The 27,072-nt window shown below is 36.1% G+C and overlaps 2 protein-coding genes across 3 annotated transcripts in view; one reads left to right on the plus strand and one right to left on the minus strand.

Moving 5' to 3' along the window:
* Positions 1–9,634: 9,634 nt before the first annotated feature.
* Positions 9,635–26,228, minus strand: LOC126366082 (homeobox protein CDX-1). 2 transcript variants are annotated; one of them, XM_050009009.1, is made up of 3 exons: positions 25,807–26,228; positions 12,212–12,357; positions 9,635–10,415 (listed from the first exon to the last, which is right to left on the minus strand). In XM_050009009.1, exons 1-3 carry the CDS (start codon positions 26,141–26,143, stop codon positions 10,170–10,172), a joined length of 729 nt encoding a protein of 242 aa, XP_049864966.1. In that variant the 5' UTR covers positions 26,144–26,228; the 3' UTR covers positions 9,635–10,169. The 2 variants fall into 2 exon arrangements, with proteins under 2 accessions (XP_049864966.1, XP_049864965.1); XM_050009008.1 differs by having other exon boundaries at positions 12,212–12,360.
* Positions 20,340–27,072, plus strand: part of LOC126366041 (tyrosine-protein kinase Btk29A) — a 53,317-nt gene continuing 46,584 nt past the window's right edge. Inside the window, exon 1 of the mRNA XM_050008935.1 lies at positions 20,340–20,795. Within this exon, the coding sequence (XP_049864892.1) occupies positions 20,663–20,795 (133 nt within the window). The 5' untranslated portion in view covers positions 20,340–20,662. The remainder of the gene's footprint in view (positions 20,796–27,072) is intronic.

The following is a 27,072-nucleotide window of genomic DNA, read 5'->3' on the forward strand; positions in this document are numbered from 1 at the left end:
ACTGTAAAATTCTTATAAAATACGTAAACATATTAAGGTACGTTTTAGTTAATGAGGGACAATGGCAATGGCAGAGACATATATAAAAATAATTGTTGCTTGATATTTGGATCAGATATATATGTTGCTACCAATAATTATTGCCTCACTTTATTTTGATCAGAATTATAATATAATAATGGGTGGAAGATGTGTTGTGCCAAGTTATGTAATAACAAAGGTCATTATTTATACCCAAAAACTAAGATAAAAGATGCATATGTCTGCTGTCCATGAAAATAGAAGGCAACTCTGTACTGAGCCATCTATGGTTTTTTTGGAGAACTTAGCCTGGAAAGTCCCTCAATTTGATTAAATCTATAATTAACAAACAGGGAACTTCAACAAAATAAACTAAGATAACAACTCCATACATAACAAAACAAATAGGTAAATTCGACAATTTCGACATCTGTCTTTTTAATTATTTATATTAGGTAGGTTGGTAGCTAAGTACATATATCAGTTACAAAATGGATGGAGTGATTATAATATCCTTTAGTATGTATATTATATTTCTATCTAGAAATAAGCTCGGTAGATACCCACCTATATTATAATAATATTCGTGTTGTATGGAAGGACGGCGCTGCGGCAGCGCGCCGCGCGGCTATCGACGGCTTTCGACGTTTTACAGCGGCCTATAAATTACTAGTGCCATAACTATAAATCTTGCTCCACGTCAAATCGTACACATTATTCATGCCTTAGGTTTGATATTAAAAAAACCGGTGCAACTATAGAGCGTCTGTTTCGTTAAATAAAATAAAAAAAATGAAACGAAACCGAAATAATCTACTCAATCTACATACCATTTTGAATAATTAGGTATTTTCATACAAAATATTTTGTAAGTAAGTATTATTTATAAACGGTGTGCATTCGAATTTATTTTCGAATTCATTTTTGGATCATAAATGATTATCATGTGCCCATGATCCCGAGAAGTGCGTTTCGGAGGTGTAGGTATATGAACTAACCTGTATTGGGGTGGTTTTCCCAATACAGGTGACAAATCTTCAGGTTAGATAAGTGCACCGCGACCCTGTAAAAACAGTATATCAATAGGGAGATGATGATGAATAAACTGTCTGTAACGGGTCACCGTTGTTTCTGATACGTGCTTGTCTTTAATAGCAACAGTCGATGTTTATTTCAATGTTGGTACTAGATAGATAGATAGAAAGATAAAATACTAATCATATAGCCATGACGTACTAGACATGTCTAAATAATTTAAAATTATTATTTTCTATTGTTTATCTTCAAATTTCTTTCCATGCTACTTTCCCCAAAACAATATAGATGGCGCTGTTCAGATTTAACGTGATAATCACCTATTTTTTCATTGCTCGGGGTACCTACATAATTATACACAAATATAATGTAATGGCAAAGGGTTACTTATATAAAAAATAATTGTTGCTTGATATTTGGATCTCTGTCTGTTATCCATGAAATAAGGTTAAACGAAGACAAACTGTACAGCTCCATCTACAGTTTTCTAGGTGAACGTAGCCTGGAAAGTTCCTCATTGGGTAGGTACCTACCTGATGACACGTTTTAGGAACTTTAGGCACTTCCAACAACGATATCAGTCTATATGATCAGTTCAAAATGTATGTCCGTTATCTAGATAATTTGCATAAATTTAATTAGCTGCACCTTTTGTTTAAGCACATTAAACATACCAACCATAAAATGAAGTTTGCTCAACGATTTATATAATTAGGTACATGCAACTTTTAAGTTAATAATTTGTATTTTGTGCCATAGGTAAGTACCTACTATCGTGACATTTTGGTGATTTTATGAAGAATGCAATACTTATAATAAAAAGTTTTATTAATTCTTTCGGCTGTAGGATCAGTGACAGTGATGTTCATATCCCGGAAATGTTGCCAAAATGGGAATGTTCCCGTTGTATAAACTCTTTAATGGATATTGGCTGCTTTTCTTTTTCAAATTGTCCTTTCTTATACTCTGGTCTTATCTGCCTAAAGGTTAGGTAATAAAGCTCATCACTGTGTATGATATTATAGGATATTATTTTTTTAAAGAACGTCTAGGGCCCTGTGCCGAGGTTTTTCTTGCAGCTTCTTTTCCCCGACTATACAAGTTCTGAGAAGCTGCCGTAGTTTTAGGCGGATGAGACGTTCGTTATGTAAAAATTGACGATTCGAAGTGAACTACTGAATAAAGATATTTTTGAATTTGAATTGAAATTGATTCAACAGACTACATTATTTTTTTGAAATTATCAATGCTATGTATTTGTAATTGATTTTCAGTAACACAGTTGTCTTGATCACTATAGATAGCGATACAGCTCACCTATTACGTTGATCTAACAAAAAACTCGGTGAATCGTGAATACCTACTAAGTCTTGCTGTGTACCTTTGACTATTAGCCCAGTTGAGTTGGTAAGTATGTTGTATTTAACTGCGTTATTTCTTTAAACTAATGTTTTAGACTGCATTTAGTTTCTTTTAGACTTAAAATTCCGAATAATATACATTTTTTTACAAAAACCGATTATGGTACGGTGGTGGTGATTTATGGTGATTGGTGGTGGTATAGTATGGTAATAAGTACCAAGTTTAGCATTTCAAAATTCACTACATTTAGCTATCTGACTCGCGGCGACAGTCGATAAGCGGTACTATGACGGTTGCCTGTCTATCCGCTTTTTTTCTATTGCTGCTTTCTTTTCAGCATTTTAAGATATTTCAGTTTTACCCTATGGTTATTTAAGGCGTTTCACGAGCCATACAGGCATTAAGGTATGACATCGATTGTTCCAAAAGGGCGTTTTCTTGTTTCAAGTGCAATATCGCGGCGGTATCACCGGCTTGTGTGCCTTAGCCAAGATACCGACGACGGAGGGAAAGCGGGATTAAAAATTAATTTAGGCGCTTTCATGTTTGCCGGTAATCCCGACATTATCAGATATCAAATCAAGGGGATTAAACCCGCCTAGTTAAATACAATGGACACGATAACGACTGATTATCTGCTTTATCATTTTGAGTACATTTTAAGAATATATAAGCACCTAACGTCTATATTGACTTGCATATATTTTTAACTGCTATTTCTTTCGTCGCTTTTAGTTACTGTCAAACTTTCGTAACATTGTGTAGGTACCTATCCGCACTAAACGTTTTACCTCTTCCTTTTTCTTGCGAACAGCAAAGGACTGGAACTGTCTGCCTCATAGAGCAACACGGACCTCCGCGAACCGCGGAAGTCTGCCTTCGTCTGTTTTTTCAACTCGTTATAATCTGGGAGTCTTCAAGGCTAGAGTGAATAGGCATTTGCTAGGTAAGCGTGATCCATCCTATACCACATCGTCATTTACCATCAGGTGAGATTGTGGTCAAACGCGAGCCTATTTTATTAAAAAAAAAGTATGTACTAAATTAAAAGTAAATCAATAGTTCAAACGACACACTGTCTAATGGTACTTATCACTATAAGTTTAAGGCACGATTTTGAATAACCATGTGTTGTTGTTCAATGGAATTTATTTGTAGCATGTATACTTAGATATATGGTTTCATTTAGGATACTCACCTAAAGTTCCGATGTGGTTCCGATATCTCAAGAACATCAGAATGCCAATATTTGTGGCTGACTTTGCTAACAGACGTATCTATAGTTTTTTTCTAAAATGATTTGTGTCTTATTGACAATTGTAAAAGGTGCAAATCAATTCCGCCAAAAATTGCAGATACGTCAATTCGCGACATAAGCGACGATTTGACAAATTATACTATACCTACTTACATCTGCACAAGTGTACATCTTTTATGATCTTTATTTAATGTTACCTTATCAGCTCTATCTTATTCGGTATTTCCCAAAAAAAAACTAAAGTTCGAGGTTAATGGCAGAAAACTGATATGAAAGTTATGCGTTACTAACGGGAAAGTTGTTTTTTTCCCTAACAAATACAGACATACTTACTTACCTATTTTATCTACTTATTGTCGTATTACTTACTCTTTCTTATCAATATAAATAGGCACATAAACTAAGACTCATAATATCTACTAGTATGCAGGTTGACGGGTAACTTTGGACCAGGGGTCTAAAATAACCACATTGAAGCAATTAATATTAAAACGCAGTATTTTTATTGTTGTTATGTTGGACAGAAGAGGCAAGATGATTGGACACCTAATAAGACACGACGAATTTATTAAAAACATCATAGAAGGAAAGAGAGGAAGGGGAAGACCAAGAAGAGCTTACATGGAACAGATTAAAGAAAAGGCGTCGTGTCTTATAGGGAAGTCAAGGAATTGGCCTTTGATAGACTGAAATGGAAAATATTACACCGATAAGAGCGTGGCTCTTAAATTGATGATGATGATTGTTATTTCACATTAGTTGTACTTTTGTTATGTACTTAAATATCAAATTGCAATGTTAAATTTAGATGAGTTGCTGCAATGTGGCCTTCTTAGAACCCTCAATCTATCGTCCACATAATAATGTCAATAATGTTATATTTGTATTTTATTCGCTTCCAATCCAGGCAAGTATGTTAAATCAAAAAAATATAAAAGTTACTCTTTCAGCGCCCTAACTCTTCAATATTTATATTCGGTGTGTTACCTACTTATATATCGAAATATAATATAGCCGCAACCGAATCGTGAAATACTCACTTAGTACCTTCTTCTTCCTTGTATGTTATATTTACAAACGCATTCATAATGGTAAGATCATTCGGAAGGCACGTTAAGCCGTTGGTCCTTATTTATTTATTTATTATTTATTTATTTATTTGTACACAATGAAACAGACACAAGAAACACCACCCTTCCACCCGTCCTTGTTACTACTTACCTACTGATATAAGTATGTAGCCACATGAGCCACATCTCTCTAGCCATAGAGGCCCGCGACACCAAACACTTCAGAACCCCGATACCGACCCCGCCGGCGTGGTCGACGATTTCCCTCATTCAGCGCTTATCGCTATCGACCCACTAGGGTCGATTAATCCTTTCAAATATTCTTCCTCTCAGACGACGCCCTGAGCCGAAGTTCGCGCCCAACTGGGCACCCTCAGGCCTGTTGTCTTAAACGTTGTACCGGGTGAGAGCCTTCAGCGCTCCCCATTTGTCCGGCCAAGTAGTGAAGTAACAAATCACGTCAAAAAAATGAGCCACATCAATAATAACCACGACACCACGGTTGATGGGGCTGGTAAACGACGTCACAACCCACACAATAAGAACATCATTAATCAATGAAATCCTAGTCTTCTTTACACAACAAATCATCTACCTAGTTGCCGTTATATCCGGTGGTTGTTCGTCATCATTTGCACTGACGCCTCTTGGCGGTCGTCAGACGTGCTAACGACCTGTGAGATTGCTGTCAGAGGGCAAACACCCACAGTCAACAATCATTGTTTGCCTCAGCGGCCGCTGTGTGATCATACACTCATAACTTACGCTGACCTTAGTTTGATTAAGACGATTGTTATACAAGCTTTACATACACGTAAAAATATAGTCCCCCAGTTTTAACTCTCACGTGGCGACTGGTTGTACATTGGCCCCCAAAACTACATACATACATAAACTCACGTCTATTTCTCATCGGGGTAAACAGAGACTATGGAATTGCATTTGCTTCGATTTTGACACCCTTCTCTTGTTTCCTCCACATTCATAAATCGTTTCATACACACGCCGGTTCAGAGTAGATCGTACTGAATCTTTTCTAAGGACATCTCAAAATTGGTTAATAAGGATATCTCAAGTTTGGGCTGGCAGAGGAAGCCAGCCCTACCACCAACCTACATACTTACACGTAAAAAATGAGTCTCTCACTAACTCTCATGTGGCGACTGGATGTACACTGGCCCCCAAAACTAACTACGCTTTTCAAATTTTTCTTTTTTTATAAACTATAGAAGTTAGAGATTTAAAATAAAAAACGTTTTATAGATAATTTTATCGGATTTCTTTGTAAATTTTTCATTCGTTAAATTATATATTAGTAACGTTTTTAACTAAAAAAAAAGGATAAAGCGACAAAAATAAGCACTTATTTTTTATCATTTTAAAAGTGTGATTCTTAGGTTTGAAGACCAGGAGTCTAAAATGCAATTTGACATTTCTTTGCATTGCACACTTACTTTCATATGCGGAAACGTCAAATTGCCATATTGCTTTTTTAGATGAATTGCTTTGATGTGGCGTTTTTAAACAGCCAATGCTATTTTTGTATCGGGCAGATCACCTTTACGTCTAATACTGGGCAATCTGCGAAAACATCTGACGCAGATTAGCTAGGCCTTGTATCACGATGTCGACGGCGCCATGGGAAGGCGAGGATATCATCGTATGCCATTGATACGATGAAGAAGCAGATAATTACTCATTAGCGTTAAGCTGATGTGACTAAGACATTACTATCTTAGTCAATGATTAATGTGAATGTGACTCATCTTTAAGTAAAAACCAAATTAAGCAGTTTCATACCCAAACTGTGTTATACTATAACTATATGCCCTGTAGAATCATCTTACTTTTTCGGTGATTCATTACCAAATAAAGGAAAGTCTCACAACGTGATTTCGGCAATGACCACATCGGTAATCGAACCCGGACCTCCAAATGGACCAACGCTCTAACCACCGGACTACAGAGGCTGTTAGATTATTATACCTACTAAAGTCGGTTGTATTCGAAACTCAGTTTGAATTGAATTATTTCGATTACCTCTTGAGAATGTGCCCGACCGGTACAAATGCTCCGATTGGTGCTACCTCTGTGCATGGATTCTCTTCTATTGATTTGAAACTACCAGCACTAGGCCAGAATAGTCTAGGCCGAAGAAGAGGCATAGCATCTATCAATTACCTACATTATTAAACATGAAAATCAGTGCCACGTAATCCTCTTCAAACCTTCAGAATTTCAAATACAGAACGTCTCCAAGAGATATAATGGAAAATCCACGAATGAGAGGGCGGTGAGATGTAAAGAGGCGGCGCGTTTGAAGCGGCCCCCAAACTGCCCTCAATAAGCATCGGTTTACATTACAGTTAGCGGCATTCCTTCACAGCCTCCCGCTTCTAGAATAGGGTTGACCCCTTCTAATATAGCCATTGCTTTTTTTTCATGATAGTCTTTTGATGTAACTAGCGATGCGTAAGGAGGTCGCTTACCTAGGAAATGAATATTATACTCATTCTAGCGGTTAAATCGTCAAGCGTTTAGTTTCCCTACAAACACGAAACTGAAACGTCACAACTACCCACGTTAAGAAGTACCTAATTATTTGCCTCATCCTTTTCAGCGCCCGCGGCACGGCTTCCTAGCCGCTGCGCTATTTATATCGAGAGATTCGACCAATAGCTATACGACGCTTATTTACGTGGATAGCATTCGCTACGTCTATTCGTCAAACCCCTTGATAAAGTTCGCGACGCGGTACCCGTGCCGCCTGAGTTGGCAATGAAAACACCAAAACAATAAGTGGAAAGAATAGTTTTATCAGTTATATAATTAGGTATGTACTCGTACAACGCGTGTCCACTTTGTATGGGCTATAATGGAATTAATTTTACTAAAATACCTTCCTACAAAAGTTTGTCTTATCTCTACCTTGGAGTTTTCCGAGCTACGGTAGTAGTATATCAATGGAACCACGTGGTAGTTCCTTGTTTTCAAACATGTAGGCTATATTGATAACTGATAACAAAGCTTCTATATGATATTCCATGAAACGACGTCACAGTCATAATAAGGAAATAAATTAAAAGTAGGTACCTACCTTAATCTCATTTTCACTACAAGAAAAAAATCTAGAATGGATCTGCCTACCACGATAGCAAAGAAGTTCAGTCATGTAAACATTTACAAAATTACCTAAACGAAAGGATATTTTAAATATTTTACATGCGGTTCCGTTTTAATCTTTTTAGGTAGATACTTATTCCATTTTCGCCAGAGAAATCGAAGAAAGCGTGAACTTCGATTACATAGCAATAAGCATTTTAAGTCATTTTCTGGAAAGTTACCTTTTCTCTATACCCTACGCTAACGTCTGTAACTGCGTTTCGATCTATGCGCCAATTTTCATCCAAATCGATGCAGGTGTTTTGGCTTGGAAAAGTTTTTAGACAGTTTTTTTTTTCGTAACATAATAGAATATGTAGATATTTTAAATACGAATTTACTGAAACTTAGTCCTAGAGCAGGTAGGAACAATAAAAACCCATTACCGTTTTACCGTTCAACCCTACTCAGGTAAATTTTGTCTATTGACCGTCGTCTATTACGACTAATTTAGATCCAAACAACGCCTTGCTATGAATGAATGCGCATAACTCAGCCGAACACTTCCGGTAATAGTTACTACTTACATATATGAATTTGAACTCAATCTTTGTTAACGAAAATAGGTAATGTAGATAGGTAGCTAAAGGTAAATTTAGAAATCTCTGAGAATTCCCTCTGTTAATTTCCCAGATTATCCAGAATGGTGAATTTCCACAAGATAAATTGTCGAATATACCTACTAATTACCAATAAAGAAAATAATTTTAAATAACTTTTGAGATTACCTACTGCCAGAATCTTTGACCTCCAAAATATGAATGTGGATTAAAAGAAAAAGAATTAAATTAGATTAACATGGATTTATTTAGGTTATCAAAATGTGTTCGTGATAGTGCGTATATCTAACAACTCTCGTGTCACAAACTGTCCAACATCAACACAAATTACACAACAAGCACAAAAATATACAAGCTCCCTCGCAAATACTTACAATTTAATAATTCCCAAGATAATTTCTGATGAAGACAGGGCTTAACAAAATATACCAAAAGAGAAACACTGTTAGCACCACATTTCATTTCAAAAGGAGTGAACCTTTACAAAACAATGACTGAAACTTGTAAAACCTTGAAACGATACAAATGGTCCAACAAATTATTTTTTCTAACAAGTCTTTGTAGAACAAATTGTGATTTAACAACTCAATCAAGAAAAGTAAGAAATACATTACATTCATTACATACGACAGAAATTTTGATAAGCTTTCAACTTTTCCTCCTAATATATTATTATTGGGTTTAATTCACGTAGGTACTTGGTGTATTTGTGAAAAAACTGTGTTAATGTTTAAAAACTGGGATACGAATAAGTTAATCTAAAATTTAAGCTATTATTTACAGAACAATTACACCTAGGTATAATCTCAATCGTAGTAAAATCATTCTACTTCTCAAAGCCACAAATGCGCGAAATATTGTTAATAAGTAGGTACATTTAAAAATTCCTTTATTATTGACAAATATTGAGATTCAATTAACATTAAATTATTTATTTATTCAATTTATAATTTTCTAAACCACTAAATTCAAAATTAAATATCAATATATTATTTATTATTATTATTCACACTTTACTTATTATAAAGTGGATAAACTGAATTACTTATTTGACTTTAACACAAGTAATTTCTCTATTATTTCTAATAATCTCATAATAAATATAATAAAGGCACTTGTAGCATTGAGAAATATAAATCAACTGCTTAAAATAAATCGCTTTAATATTACAATAATAATATAAAAATATACGTATACGTACGTCTATATTTACAGTGACAAAATTCTTTTAAATTAAAATAATCCGTACTTCTCTAAAATAGTAAACGAATAGCCGTAAGAAGTGAACACTTAGGTAGTAGCGCTAAATAAAGGCTGAAGAGAGAGTTATCACCTAGTTCAGGAACTATTTCAATAAAGGCTAAGCATTAGTAACTTATATAGGTCTTCAAGGAAGTAATGTAAAGTATCTCATTAGAGAAACAGCCCCGGAACTAGGACATCATCTCAAGTGTCCGCTTACAGCTGTTGCATACCTAGATACTACGAGTATTAAGGTATTTTCCTTGTTTCTCAAAACGTCATTCCGTCACAAACGTATAATATTCCCGCGAGAATATTGCACTAATATTATCACAAATTCAAGATCATGCCGAGGAGACAACTTTGTCTTTCACCAATGTACCATGATTGTGTAGACTGTTCACTTTTAATCACCGTTAGTCACTAGAAGGTGTCCTCAGGAAAGTCTTGCTGCTGAGGTCACAGGAGCGGCACGGGGGGTACTCCGGGCACGAGGGGCTCGGGCACCCCTTGCAGGACCCCTTGATGGTAGTGGTGGTGGTGCATCATACCGTTCATCATCTGTTGGTGGTGCAGCATGGTGGCGTGGTGCAGCTGTGCGTGCTGCAGCGACGCGTGGTCTCCCTTCTCCTTCATCACGACCTCTTCACGTTTCTTCACCTGCTTCCTCTCCTTCGCGCGTCTGTTTTGGAACCATATTTTTACCTGCAACAAACATTATATTATAAAATTGCTAGATTAAGTTAATTATAATGAACGGTTTCAATCATTAAAGATACTTTAAAACTCTATCGTAAATGCACAGAAGAAATCATTACTCTTTTTTTATAATTAAGGACATGACAAAATTAAACCAATTAAAGATAAGATTGTCATTCGAGTATCTATTTAAGACGTAAATCCCCATTCATATTGGGTAAGATTCCATTGTGTGCTAGCGAATGTTTTTTCCTTTCTCTCATTAAGTTTACCCAAGTGCTTATAAAATATTATTTTCATGGAATTGAACTTCATAAGCCGTGGTAGCCCAGTTGGTAGAACGCTTGTCTCTCACTTTGAGGTCGCAGGTTCGAATCCTAAACCAATGATTGTCGAATTTGTTTTCGAATTCATGTTTGGATCATAAATGATTATGACGTGCTCAGCAGTGAAGGAAAACATCGTGAGGAAACCCACATTCCCGAGAAATGCATTTTCGGAGGTATGTGACCCAACTTGTATTGGGCTGGGACGCCCTGCGCGGGTTGTAAGGTCAGATAGGCAGTCGCTTCTATAGAAAACCGGACCTGTCAAATCTACAGGTTAGGTAAGCGGACCCTGTGAAAAACAGGATAATGCTAGGGAGATGATGAATTGAACTTCATAATTATCCTACACCGTGAACGTGTAAGATGTATATATGTGCTCATTTAAAAATGTACCTTTATAACACAACGTAAATTCCGTTTACATAGTAAACTTCGCCTATCATCTAAATCCACACTTACGATCACGAAACCTAGGAGAGCATTGTTATGTATCATTGTTCGAATGTGTAGTACAGAGTAGTTGTGTAGTAGTGTGTGTGTGTGTGTGTGTGCAGAGTGTGCGGCAGAGTTTGCCGCTCTAGGATTGGCTTGGACAGCCATGAAAGAAAGTCCCTTCTTCCCCACCGCACTACCAAGCCGCACTACCAGTTGTGCCGGTGCATTTCTTCGAGGCAGTGACGTCATAAATCGTTGAAACAGACGTATAAGGCCAATGAATGAATGATGAATGTGTAAAGCAAGTTGTAAAGTCAAATAAATTACTATCAAAATGATAAAACTTCTCTTACAAGTTATAACAATTAAATAGAACAGAAAAACACATGAAAAACACAACAACAATACCTACACGACCACCCAATAATCCTATTTCGCTAGAGTCCTGAAGCAAAAAATATCGTCTTGATCCGACATATATCTATGTAGATTCCGCTTCTGCATAAACACACTATAAATTATAAAATATCCCACTCCGGTTGATTGAGGGGAGGCCTGTGCCCAGCAGTGGGACGTATTATAGGCTGTTTATGTATGTATGTACAATTAGTTAACCTAGAGAAATACTTAATTAGTAAAATATACTAACACTGCTGACCTACACAACAATTAAAGAAGTGTGATTCTTTCCGTACATTTAACGGGTTGTAGGTACATTTTGAACCATATTTGATACCTAGTTGAAATTTACACAGAATATGCAATATTACATATTTTAACTGCGGATATTATATCAAGTAATAAAAAGAAAAAATACATTAAAATCGGACCTGTCCGTGGCAAATAAGAAGTTAGTTAGGAAGCTCCGACTTTATTGACTCCACTGAAGATCAGCGCATAGAGGGAAATCCGTACACCGCGTGTGTGAATTGGAAACTCATAATTCCACTATTTTTAGGAATTATTCATTCTAATAATTATGAATTACCTAATGAGTACTCTATTTTAGGCTATTATTAAATAAATGCATTCAGTTACCTGTCTCTCGGACAACCCGAGGCTCGCAGCCAACTCGGCCTTGCGTCTGATGGTGATGTACCTGCTGTAGTGGAACTCCTTCTCCAGCTCCAGTCGCTGGTGGTCGCTGTATACCACCCGGTACTTATCCTTCGTCCGCGTTTTACCTACAACAATTGGAAAACACTTATAAAATTTCATGTCGTCAGATTCCGCTATGTTTCAACGAAGCGACGTAGCTGGTCCCTGCTACTTCTTACTAAAGTACTTAATTACGTAGTCGTCACATGAGTTATGTACTTTAGTGGACTAGTAATTAAGTAAGTACCCTGACACCAGTTTTATACGAAAGAAGAGTGTCGTTAGAAAAGGAAACCTATATGTTACCACACCACGTGATTATATTTTTTTATGGAAATGCGATTACCTCGCAGATGGCTAAGTTATAGGTGTTGATTTCTCAAATTGCATAACTTAAAATGTCTATACACCTACGCGACTCCTCTGAAGACGCTAAAATGGCTCTAGCCGCCAAAATACAAAATACAAATACAAAAACTCTTTATTGCACTTGAATCACATTAAAAATACATTAGTATTATAATTAAATTGGTAGTACAACAGGCGGCCTTATTGCTAAGGTAGCAATCTCTTCCAGGCAACCTTTAGGTATAGGATATTATGAATTTAATGAAAAATGTAGCGGGATAGACAGTGCAAAAAAATAAAAGTCCAAAGTCCAAAGTCGTATATCATGTTGAAACATCTAAAAGTTAAGAATGGAAACCTTTAGTGCGAGTTTTATTCGACGGTCGGTCGTTTGGAGGGCCGTTTATATAGTCGTAACGAGAAGCAGTGTATAGTAGGAAGAGAGGAGAGGGGCGGATTCCCGAGGGCTCGATAAGGTTAAGCCAGGCGGCGGGAACAGAGGCGCCGCCGTCGCGAGCGCTTACACCAGGGATAAGCGAGACCACACCGCGCGATCTCACACTGTTTTCCCATCTAAGGTTTTTCCGATTCAACTTTTAATTCTTTTACAGAAATAGGTAAGTTGAATTTAACGTTTTTCTTTTTCTGATTAAAAAAAGAAACGTAGAATGCACAACGTTTTTCGATGTATACTGTACCTACTTCAGTATTGAGAATAAACTACGGAAAATGGTTTAAAATCATACCTATTTATTTTCGGCAAAATCGGTTCAGGTTTATAACGCAAGGAAACGATCACGTATTCCATATACCTACCTACTTCATAATACATTTATGTCAATTTAAACAATTATAAAGATAAATTTAAAAGCAACTCGTTTAACAAACGTACCTAGATTAACCGTAACAAAATGTTATCAGGGGAAATTCTCTAGATTTCAGCCGTCACGTCGAAAATAGTAATTTTTGTTTACAATTTTTTATCTGTCTTTAGATTTGTCAACGTGTAAAACGACTGAGATAGGTACGTAGATCTGTGTACATTGCACTAAGACAGAGGTGTCTCGTTGTGTACTTAGAGTGTGTAAATATTCCTTATCTCGCTATTAAGAACTTCATAAATTATGTTTGTCACATGCGACACAATCCGAGTGGTGTACCTACTTTGTTACGTTACGTAATCATTTGTACGGATTACAAAATATTTTGAAATGCTGCTGAAATATTTGGAAAATTACATTACGCTAGGTAGGACCTAGATAGGTAGGTACTTATTGAAAAGTCTGTGATTATTATAGAACAGTTTCTTTCGTTAAAATACGTCTGATATCTATAGACTTTACTTCATGTAAATTCAGTACAAATAGTAAGATTTAACACGTTCACTGTGTATGAACCACATATCACATATGAGACAATAAATTTGAAACTCGTACGTGCATGTCCCATATGTGGGGCCAATTTTTTCTGGCCATAGTGTGCCTATGTACATTCCAATGTGTTTATCGAAAAATAAAATTGCACATGAGGGGTTGATATCGAAATTTTCAGTTACACAGAGAACATTCTAAATAATAATATTAACTTAAAAGAAATAAAACGAATATACTTAACTATCAGTGGTTATATGCTAACATATTTTAAGCACCTTTCATAACGAGAAGTTTGTAGTACTTTTAAATATCTAGTATAGGTATTTTTTTTACGTGTATTATTGTAGATTTACCGCAGATGGCGTTAACTACTTGGCAGGCGATAAGTATAGGTAATATGTTTTGTATCACAAGATATGATATGAAACACTGTATCATAGATACACCGTGAGTACAACATTCTCAGGCTATATTATAGCTAACCACTAGGGGTCAAATGTCAACACGGTGACATGTTTGCTAACACGTCTTCGAAAACGTCTACACTATAGATAAACTCTTTGGAGTGCTCGAATGACAGAAAATTATAACTTAAATAAATTTCCTGTTAGAAGAGCAAACAAAAGAAGAAGTGGTAAGACAAACAAATGTGGTGTATCTATAGGCGATGCTGCGTTTGATAGTAGGCGTTAATTTGAAGGTAAATAGCGGCCAACGGCGGCGCGCGGGCGGGCGAATTAAATGACGAAAATGAGGTTTATTATCTATATGTAGTGGGAATTTATTACAAAAAATAGAGGTTGTTTGCGGCGGGCAAACAGCGCGGGCGGGCGCGGCGCGGCGGACTGTGTTTAGTCAGTTATCATGCACAAATAGCTGGCCGGGTGATAACCAGGATGACAGCCCTGGAGACACCTCCTCACACTCAACCCTCAAACCGGTCCCCGTCGACCTGACCTACCTCTCACGCTATCATACACGTCATTCCTAATTTCCTACACTCTACTTCAATCGTTTATTACTTAACACTCCGTCAAACTTTATTATCCTATAAAATTTATTACTCAATTACCTATTCTATTGACAAATTTGTAAAAAGACGTATTTCAACAAACGAAAAACTCAAATAAGTACTCAAACAACGTAAACATAAACATTTACTTAGTGGTGTAGTTCAGTTAATAAATCACTTCAGTGTTATAATAACAAATAGGAGTGCTTAAGTACTATAAAGATATCTACTAGTTAAAGTTAGGTCATAACGTGTAACAATTATTGTTACAATATAATAATTACGATAACGCCGTTCATTCATTAAATACATGAAGATATGAGATTCATAGTCCGAATATTATAATGCGTGGATGAACGAAATGATGAGGGAGCAGGGCGTGATAACCACTCCACGATTACATGATTACACGTGTATCGCGCGTATCGAACACAAATATTGCTTGTTAAATATTATTGGACAGGAATTGTAAATGGAAAACAATTAATCGGCTGGTTATCGGTTATGTCGCGGCTTTGTCGGCCTGCCGAAATCCCGCTTTCAGTAAAGCGCGATTATCGCGAGTCCGCCGCGATAGCGGCACCTTTGAACGTGTTGACTCAAGCGGTCGTATCGCCCGGTTACCTTCTTGTAAGCGCTTGTAATGCGTTTTTGATGGACGAGGGAGCGGTCGATATCACCATCACGATAAACATTTCCGATAACACTTGCGATATCCATTCAACAAGGAGTTGATCTTGTTTTTGACATCCATCAGCCACTGTAGTTGAGATTTAGAGATAAAAGTATCGTGAAGCAAAACAATGCAAAATTATTGTGGAATTTGGTAGGGTATTGTGGCATAAAGTTATTGGCGAAGGGTCCCAGAGGCGGGCGGGACTGGCGGGGACTGTAGGCGGTCGTAAAGGCGCGGGTTATGTGCAACTTTACGTCTACTTAGGGCTCCAGCCGAAGGCCGCGGCCGCTCGCTCCGCTTACCCAAATGACGCGTTTGCTCACTCTATTATCCGATCATAAACATTATTAGTAATACACACAATAGCCTCTCCATTTCCATTGCACAAAGTAAAAGTGATAACTGCAAATTCACATGCCACAGAATAATATTACTTTTATGTTACCGCAACACTTAGTACTTAATATAATAATGCAGACTCTTGAAGTGGCACGAGTTTCCAACAAGCAATCAATCATTGTGTATCATAAATTAATATCGCTATTAGTGCAAACATTATGCGAAACGAGGCTACTCCAACAGCAGTGATCGATGCGGGCGTAAATGTCATTCTTACTGATACACGACAATAATACAGTAACCTTCACGACATGACGCCAGAAAGAAAGTCAACGACTGACAGATACAACAGAACAAGACTGATGCATCTTTACGCTAATTAAGATGTCAACAATAACAAACAAATCCGCCTTCTGTTCGCTTCTGAATTTTTTGCGAGACTCCCCGGTGCGCGGCCACCGCTCCCATAAGTAAGAACTTTCAACACTTTTTCTATTCATAAAGAGCCATTTTAAAAGGCGTTGATTGAAAGACTATCCATCTTGCTGAGCGTGAAATGCGTCGACACTAATCCCCCTGTTGTGACGTCCGATTGGTGAATGTAGACAAATAGAGATTTATTTCCCCGAACGTCCCCGACTTGTGCAAACAACCAAGTTAAATAAGGAAAGGTTTTGTACACACAAGCCGGTTGGGTTAGGTACAATGTAGATACCACACAATACGTGTAAACATGGAGAATTGAGATAAGTAACTATGCTCAGATAGTTTGGTTGTTAGATAAATTATGACTGTAAATGATTGTCAATACGTACTAAAACAGTTGTAATATTAACGTTATAAAACTAAGTATTTACCTATTAGTATATTATATCACGCCTTAAAGATTTCTGAAGAAAACGTAGTCCATTCTCAAAATATGTATAAAGTTTGCACAATTTCTGGAGTAGCCGCAGTGGCATCTTGGTGCAACTTGAAACTGTACAATCACAGTGGCACAAGTAAGTTGGCAAAGATTTAACTTGTTCGGGAGGTCCCGGGGGCGCCGTTGGCGGTGATTGTCGCCGGGGGTCCTCCCGGGCGTCCACCCCCCCTTTCTCCCTTCCCGCTCGTGGAATGCCCTGAATTAATTGCCCACACCATGCACTCGCTCCCTAGACACGCGTTAACGGGGAATCGTTGTGCAGAACGCAAAATAACATCTAATGTTATGCTCGATGATAATTGCGGCTTGACACAACGAGTCGCGAGGGTGCCTTGTAAGTGTTTGTTATTGAGGGGCCTGTTGTGACGGTTACAACTCATTTGTCCGTTGTCAACATTTTTAAAAGAGTGTTAATAAGAAAGAACGGCGATTTTTATTTTATTCATCGTATCATAGATAGTAGGGGTGGGTGGGTACAGGTTTACTAAATATTATATTTAGTTAGGTATTATTATTAATACAGGATATTTATAAACCAAAATATTTTCGTTTAATCTAGATTATACACATCTCCGTGGTCTAGTGGTTCGGGCGTTGGGCACATGGTCCTGGTTTCGATTCCCAATGAGGACATATTCAAAATCACTTTATGTTTGGTTAGGACTCTTAGGATTGTCCTAAAAATTGAGATGATTCCGTGCTTCGGAAAGCACGATGAGTTAGTCGTAGTCATAAAACACCTCCACAAAACAGCTATCACACACAATATAAATTTAAATGAAAAAACGAATAGGAAGTATTAAAGCCGCATATACCTACCGAGCTAAATACTTAAGCAAAAACTTTGCGCAACATTCAGCCTCCAAAACAAAAAAAAATGGAAAAAGAAAGATAGCTCGTCCCAACGAATGTCGAACTGAAGCCGGCGGTCGTCCTCTTTTTTGTCCATTATAAAAAAAAGCATTTAGAGCCCGCCTTCATAGATAATATAATATACCTGCATGGACGAAAGACGGACAGACTTATCTTACGAATAGATCATGAGACTGCCCACTATGAGATGACATGTGTTGTATCTATGAGTAAGTAAGTACATCACCGTCATGATTATTAGAAATTTTATTACTTTCTTTCAATTTGCCAAACAAGTTACCCAATGCCATATGGTTCTAAAGTTATTTTTTTTGACTCGCATAAGCGTAGTAACTGTATATCAATCAATGATGAAGGTAAATAATAAAACAAAATATATATTTTACAAAAACGAGTTGCTGTTCGTTAGTCTTGCTAAAATTCGAGAACGGCTCAATCGAATTGACTTATAGGTTTGAAATATTCGTAGAAGTCCAGGGAATCCTAAAACGGTGATACAAGTATGGAAAAGCGTGATACGGAATTTACCGGGTCATCTGTTACGTATATATACGCAATACAATAACCCAAAAAAAGAACGATTATAAATAGAACAATAAGACTGAAATATAGGAGGCCTTATTGTTAAATAGCAGTTTCATCCAGGCTACCTTAAGAGGAAACAAGGTGTAGGTATTATAATTAACTCGTGACTGCTTAAAATCATCAAAGCAAAGAGTATTTTCCATTCGGCCAAGAACTGAATGCCTTCCGAGGCAAAACAATAAATCACGTCAAAAAAGGTCCCAAAGAATTGCGAACATCCTTTTTTTGAAGTCGGTTAATAAAGCAGAATTTCCGCATATAACGCCGCATGATCATGCGGATGTAATAGTACTAATAGTACACTATCTACACGGAACCGTTGATTATATACCTATCTACCGGTATAATCAATGCACGGAACATAGATTGATCCCATAGATTGGGATATATTATCCACATAGTTTTGTTTATGTGCGATAAAAAATATATAGTGGCATTCCCTAGTGAAACTTACCTCAGATTTAGTGTTCTGCCTAAAAAGTCTGTTATATTTATTCAATCAATCACAAAAATTTTCTAATTAATTAAATCGTTTCCAGTAATGCTAATTTCTTTTAAAGATTTTAACTGTGATACAGGTACCTACATTGCAGATCCAGAACGGTGTGATATTTCATTTCAAATAGGCTTTATGCTTTTGTAATAGTTAACATTCCTAGGGATTATATTTTTGACCACCGAGATAATCATTACTGAATATGTTTTTGAAATGTAGAATCAAAATGAAGTACTTAACATTGACAACCATACTTTTATATACTTACTAATAGTAGATATGTACATATTTATTGTCTTACAGGTAAAACCGCGAAAGCGCCATTTTCAAAAATTGCATTCTGATGTGATTTTCTTCATAAAACCTCTAATTCTTTCAATTAATTGAATTGAAATTCAATCTTTATTCAAAAATCACATTCGAATGCAATTTTTAAAAAGGTGGTTAACTGGGTACGCGATTTTCATTACAAGGAGACTATATGTGTCAGAAGAGGCGACATTCACTAGGTGTTTTCATCCGGTTCGCTGACTTATTAAGGAATCATATTCGACTATCGAAAGGCGCTTGTGTGTTTCAAGCAAGTGTATTTACCTATTATTAAAAAAGCTGATGTGTATCGCGGCTGTAAAGAATCGTTGTTTGAGTCACTATACACACAAGTAAGTTTTAATTAGGCATTGATGCTAATTCCTGTAGACACCACCAAATTTTATTTTAGGTTATACCTGTCATTTTCTTAACCGCCGAAGAGGAAAGGGACGGATAATCGACTGGCATCAATGGACAAATACAACCCACACCCATAATATCCATCGTGGTCGGCAGAGTTACAACTGTTACAAGTACAAGATCACAAGGCAACTTGCAGCCAGTACATGCACCTCTAATAGGGATAAATAATTAGGTAGTTTCCTAGGCCAAAGATAAATTATAAAATTTTGATTACTAAATAAAGACAGACCGCTTAAAACTATTATAATTCATTAATTATGGTTGTAAAACCTAATTAGACGTAATAAATAATTTAATATCCTACTTTTTGGATTAAGTTCAAATGCAATAAACCACGAACAGGCACACGTAATCAGTATTTATTGAACCCGTGCGAAATAATAAGATCTAGCATAAATGTAAAAATGTAAAAATAGTACCCAATAAAATGGTTTAATTTTTTTCAGAAGTGTGTGCTCTTTTACAAAACACAGGCCGACTTTTTCGAAAAAATATTTTTAAAAGCCATAAAAAAATAAAACAATAATAATTTATTATTTGTACTTAATGGCGTTTCACGTTAGTTTTTCAGAAGAAACTGCCAGTTTATAATTCATAATTAAAATTATATAAAATCTTTTTACACTGGTTAATTATCATTAATGTTGTTATTTTTATAGTGGTTTGGTTTCTTTGGTCCTTGGCCTTGTTTAATCAACAGCTCAGAACAATAACTAAAGCATAGAAGGAAGGCTAAAATAAGAATTCAGAAACTATAAACCGGCTCTCTTCTAGCTTACGACACAAACTATGAGTGAGAAAAGGACAAATGATTCGCTCTTTGCTTCATTTTTTCCGAGGTTGTCACAACATGAAATGTCATTTGGACCTATTGGACTCATTTTAACTCGGCCAAATACATAGTAACATACATAAGAAGATTTTACTTATATTTACCGAACTATTTGACACGGTCGCGTGAACTTTGTTTACGAGTGTCTTGTGTTCAGATTGTTTTAAGTGATAATTTAACAATATTTTTCCAAATAAATGGAAAGAAACTTTTATTTATATCAAATAATTGAGTGTCTCGACTCTGTGACATTATGTATTGTGTGGTATGGGGCTGCAGCTCACATTCAGGAAGAAAAGAAAATAGCCAACAACTTCTGTCGTTTCATCGGTAAGTTTTTTGTAATTTTCTAGTGAAATGTGAACTGCTGAACAATTTTAGGAAAGTAATATGTTTTGCTGAATAGATTTGTAGCATAAAATATTTGAGATATCCATTATATTATACGTTTCATCGATGAATACGAAATTGATTTGAGGTTATGTTGATTGTCCATAGTGATGTACTAAAATTATCGATACTTTTAATTTTTAGATTTCCTGTAGACGATAACAAAGAGAAAGAATGGATAATTCGCATTAATAGACGAAATTGGATTCCAAATACATACATACATTGGCCTTATATGTCTGTTTCAGACGATTTATGACGTCATTGCCTCGAAGAAATGCACTTTCTTTCTTTTTATTCCAAATAAGTACAGCCGTATTTGCTCGAAACATTTTACTGCGGATTCATTTATGTGTGTTCCTAATTCGAAGTGAAGACGTCTTCGAGACGATGCTATTCCTACATTGAACATTATAGATCAGACAGATGAAATGGTAATTACGGCCGAGCACCACACACCCGAAGTCTCGACGGCAAAAGGGACAAAATTGTGGGTCCGTGTTAAATTCCCATATTTCGCCAGTTTTTGGGTAGCGGCCCACTCGGCAGCCGGCCCTGCAAGCGCAGATCGCGTCCCACAATAAAGCACGCCCCCTCTCCTAGGGTATGAGCGTGAGCCCATCGGGCCTTTTACCGTCTGTGCGGGTTAGACCCGGCGGTTCCAATTTGCACGGCACGTCGATCAACACCAGTGCACGGCGGATGACATCATAAATAAATTCGAATATTACAAAAACTTACCGATGAAACGATAACAGTTGGCTATTTTATTTCCTTCCTGAATGTGAGCTGCAGCTCCAAACTAATATAAACCAGACAATATAATCCAAAAATGGTTAGATACTTACCTATCAGAGACAGAGTCTCCTTTCATCAAGAAGAAGATAATTGCGTCCTACAAAAATAAATGTTGTAAAAAAATTTATCGACATTAATTGTAAGTAAATTTAATTTTATCGACATATACTAAAGTGAAACCCAACACTAGGCAATGAAAAACTTGTGACAACCTACGAAATTACGAAACAATTTTTGTATATGCGTCTTTGTCTAACATTACGCCGGTTCCGTAAGATAAAGTAGAGCAGAATTATAGAGTTCTGTTGCTATTTTAGCCTTCCTTCTATGCTTTAGTTATTGTTCTGAGATCAACAGGGTCCAAAAATCTTTGTTCTCTGTTGACACGAAGAAACTCTGTACAAAAATATAGTGAATTAGGTATATTCTCTTTGATTACAATAGAAACAAGGTGTGAAGAAAATGTATAATGGTTTTTTGCATTAAATGCAGTAATTAATGATGGATGGATGCATGCTCGAAAACTACATGAAAGTTAAGATTTTTCATTTGGTGCAGAAAGTAGAATATACTTCTAGAACAGTTACTTCTCCAACGTGCTCAATTTTGATTTATGTGAACAAACGAATAGGTAATGGTATCTAATTTTAATTAGGTACTGGTTGGTTGGTTGTTTTGTACTGTAATGCTGTCTATTGTGAGGTTGTAAGTAAATAAATCAAAATATAGGTATTATTTCGCTAAGCACAGACAGACTCGTAACGTAACGTTGTTAGGTTAGTTACCACTGGTTATATACTTCTACCCTAACCAATGGCCGAATCATCGAAATTGACATTCCAATAGCTTGACGAAATGAAAATTGAGCATCTAAAACGCGCATGCGCGGTTCACTTGTAGACGTTCGCCGCTTAATAACTTTATCATGGTATTAAGCAGACATTTAAAATAACACTTTCAAGTAGCGATGGGTCGTTATCGGTTTTTGAGATAACGTAACGTAAGCGTTATGTGATTTCCAATAACTAGTTTCTTAACTAGTGATTTTTATAACTAGTTATTTTCACAACGTTCTGAAGCAAACGTGATAATTGTAACGTAAAATCGTTTGGTTAGGTAGCAGTATAACTTAATTCTTCTTCACGCACACGTAGGTATTGTAAAACCAGTGATTTTGCGTGAGTAGTGAAAGTAGCCAAACATCGACGCTATGCCTTAAACATAAGAGTGAATTCGATTTAACTTTATGGCGTTGTGATTAAAAGAGTTATTGAAGACTGATGCCTATTTCGATCGTTTAAATGGCGTTATGAATATCACTAGTTTTTGTTGTAGTGGAAAACGAGTGATCACTGTTCGAGCTCGTAACTGCATATATAACCAGTTATGGTTAATAACGCCCATCGCTACTTTCAAGATCTAACAAAAGGATAATGGATACCGAGGAAAGGAATACCGAGAATCGGTCATAGGACTATGATTGGCGGGTTATGCTTGTGTGTTCACGACTATATTCCCGATCGGGCTAGTCAGAGGTACCTACATCCATCGCAAGATGAACTTAGTATCCACGCTTCACAAAGCTTTTTATTAATCAAAGTGATAGGTGGAGAACCGTATATTATAAAGTCAATGATTATAGTTAATATGAGTTTAGCTTGCTATAGATAGTTCATAATATTTAACACTAGCAATATTATTCAGTGTTTCTCAAGACAGACAGACATATAGGTATATTAAATAATTACTAGTTTTGTTGATCACAAATCATAATGCAACATTTAATAAATTATTTATTAACAAACTGTCTATTGATAGGGAACCTATATGCATAACCCCCATCACGGAAGGTTTTCTTGTAAAGATTGAATTGTGCAGTTTTTAAAATTAACTTATTAGCATATTTGATATTATTTTGTTATATATCGTGAGCAATGTATTTCAAAGGTACCTATGTGGTCTAACCTATTATTGGGCTGGATTTCCCTTCGCGAGTTGGAAGGTCAGATAGGCAGTCGCTTCGGTAAAAAACCGGACCTGTCAGATCTTCAGGTTAGGTAAGCGGGCCCCGTGAAAAACGGGACAACGCTAGGGAGATGATGACGATATCGTGATTTATATAACATATTCAAATGCAAATGCTTGAATATGTATGCACCAACCATGAATCCTTTCATCATCCTCTAGCGATTCAAGCTCCTTCTTTTGTATCTTGTTATTTTGTTTTGATACAATATAATTGTTACATTCTATAACTTATTATTAATTACTATACTTAAGTATTCATTAATTATTAAAATATGTCAAAAAACAAGCTTTTGTAGGTTATCAGTTACTATATTTCAAAAAGGAAGTTATAGAATTTGATCTGTAAAATATAGGTTATAATAACATTTTTAGTACACAAGATACACTTTCGAATTAATATAACATGTTATTAATGTATAGTTTAATAGTTACAAAAAAATAGATAAAATTATTTGTAAAATGATATTATTATATTTTAAATCTCTTAACTCATAGCTTTCAAAGTGTAGTAGGTACTTAGTTTTGCAGGCCAGTGAACGTTTTAATATATTGTTTTATTATGTAAGTACGTAATATACGACATATTGTTTTTAATTCGTTATTATGATGTTTAATTAGTTTAAAATTTTATTAACTGTCAATATAACAAAAAGATTAACTTTTATGTGTATTTCGATTGTGAATAAGCATAAAAAAATATGGATGCAAATCGCAGACATAGGTAGCACATGCGAACAATTTACGGACCCGTATCATGAATAGGTATTTCATTTAAATGTTATTATAATTTAACTAACTTCTTATACCTACTTAGTTTTTATATCCTACGACCACCTACCTACTTGACTATGTACGTAGTGGATAAATAAAACTAAAAATTTATATTTATTGATGTGGTCTAACTAAAGGTACGTGCTAATCAAGAGGGTGTAATCAGAACCCAAAGAACAGGCTTTCCCGACGGGATATAATATTTAATATAAAATAAGGTCTAGGAAACAAAAAAGAAAAGATTCTATAAAACTTATATTACGGACCATGGATCCTTTTTCCTTTATAAACGTAGGTAATTTAATCTTTTATTAAATATAATTGTAATATTGAGTATATAATAATACATATGTATATTATATACAAATGTATATATTGTTTCTTTATTTAAAAAAGTGATTATTAGCCCAGTTAGTTAATTGAGCTTATTGCAATCAACCTTCTATAATGCAATACTTTGTAAGTACTATATTTTTCTGTATGTATTCATGAGTAGCTGATAGATAACTATTTTTTATTAATAATTGGTCTTTGTATTTTTTTTTGAATTGGCAATTGTGTATTTATACATTTTAATTGGCTTTAGTAAATGTAGTAAGTAAATAGAACTAAAGTGTCAATTTTTTTTGGCTCGTTCGTTATAATATTATCATTTTGAATGCAAACTTCTAAATTATATCAATGAAAGCAACTCTGTATTAATTAATTAATAATAATTAGGAAGGTATTAAAACCATAAACTTAGTTTATGATATCAAAGTTTATAGCCTATAATTTATATGCAAATATAAACAGGATTAGTAATAAAAATAAGTATCTACCTACTTAATAGGTACTAAGTTGTTCTAAAGTTTTAAGCGACGGCAAGAGCATCTTACAGACTAGTGAAGTCAGTATTTTTTTTTTATATACAATAATCTTGGTTTTTTTTCTGTCATAACGACCAATTACTCAATATCTAACAAAAACATTCAATTCATCTATGAAAAAAGTGTTGTTGTAAATGGTTTGGTTATAGTTTGTAGGCCTAACTTTGCAAACGCGTGTTTATGCTCTTGACCTGTGATCTACCTACCATAACAATACAAAGCAAACAAATATTGTCATAGATGCAGAGAAACTCATTTTCTTCTTTTTTTTATAATTACCTAAGAATGCTGAATAAAACAGCTTTTTTTCGGGATAAGAATTTGATTTAGCTGAAGCCATAATATGAGCAAAAAGTGACTGGTAGTTTATTTCTTCGATTTTGGTTTAATTCTGACTGTGTTCTTCCCTGTAAAGTGTCACGAGCGCGATGTATAAAATGATAATTGATGAGTGTAAGTATAGATAGAAAAAGAAAGTAAGAAACCTGGATTTGGCTGTGTCTGGTAGTTGGGTTTCTTCATCCATTCGTAGGGCGAGCGCGGCGGCGCCGGCGGCTGCGAGGGCCGAGCGCCCGGAGAGCCCTCGCCCGGGCTGGCCAGGTCACCGCGCGCCGGCGACGGCATCTCGCCCACCTCGCGCTCCCCGGGCTCCCGCTTCGGGAAGTGATGGGGCTCCGGCGCCCATTCCGCGCCGGCCGGCGGCCCGTTCCAACACCACTGCTGCTCCTCAAAGTTCTGATGCTGCCAGCCGTACCAGCCACCTGCACCGTACTGCCCGCCCTTGCCTTGGTACATGGCGAGCGGGTTAACGTAATTCACCATGCTTCGATCACTGTCCGAGCATCGCACATTCACTCGGTGTCACTGCACCCCGGAGCGCTCGGAACTCGTAGCGCCGCGCGGCAGGTATGGTCGCGACTGGAGCGGCGGCGGCGGCGGCGGCGCAGGCGGGCCACGCGTGGGGCGGACGCTCGCTGCGCCAATGAGCGCGCCGCCCGCGGGCTCCGCCCCGCGCCCCACGGTACCTTCATGCCCGCACTATCGCTTAATTTGCCTAATTACAACAAAAATAATCAACTGCCTTAATGAAGACTCACTTTAAATACGTTTTTACGTGTAGATAAATTATCTTTTGTCTATGTGAAGTTACTAAAAAAAATAATTAAACAATGTACCTAATTGCAATTTCTTAAACATATTTGCATTAATTAAATTATACAATTCAGTTGCGTGTTTTTTACACTAAGTACTTAGGTAAGTACCTAATGCTTATCTAAATAATAAATAAATACACAGGTAAGTCTGGTATAAAAAAATCACGAAAACAAATAGGCACCTACCTATGTATCCTGTCAAATAGGGAACAAATATCAATACACATTAATATATTTATAAGTATTATGTTATTAAATGAGGGACTTTCCAGGCTCAATATAGATGGCGCTGTACACATTTTCTTTCATTTAACCTTCTAATTACATGGATAACAGACAAATTATATTTTAGAATACGTAATTATGTACTTACCCAAGTAATGTGTTAATAGGTAATTATCACGTTGAAGGTGCACAACGCCATCTATAGATATTGTTTTTGGTTAACGATAGCCTGGAAAGTCCCTCATTGTGAATATGAATATGGAATTTAAATTATATTTAGGTACTATTACTGAATCATTACCTTATATGTAATTTTATGTTTAAATTGTTTATATGTACCTAATTATTATCTATATTAATATATACCTATTC

Source organism: Pectinophora gossypiella, chromosome 4 (assembly GCF_024362695.1).
Source record: "Pectinophora gossypiella chromosome 4, ilPecGoss1.1, whole genome shotgun sequence".
Lineage (NCBI taxonomy): Eukaryota > Metazoa > Arthropoda > Insecta > Lepidoptera > Gelechiidae > Pectinophora > Pectinophora gossypiella.

Excerpts from the sequence above, each read along its gene's own strand:
- LOC126366082 (XM_050009008.1), bottom strand. The coding sequence starts at position 26,143 with ATGGTGAATTACGTTAACCCGCTCGCCATGTACCAAGGCAAGGGCGGG. Across the intron at positions 12,361-25,806 it reads CCAGACACAGCCAAATCCAG|TAGGTAAAACGCGGACGAAG; the intron begins GTTTCTTACTTT and ends TTCCAATTGTTG. Across the intron at positions 10,416-12,211 it reads TCGGGTTGTCCGAGAGACAG|GTAAAAATATGGTTCCAAAA; the intron begins GTAACTGAATGC and ends TGTTTGTTGCAG.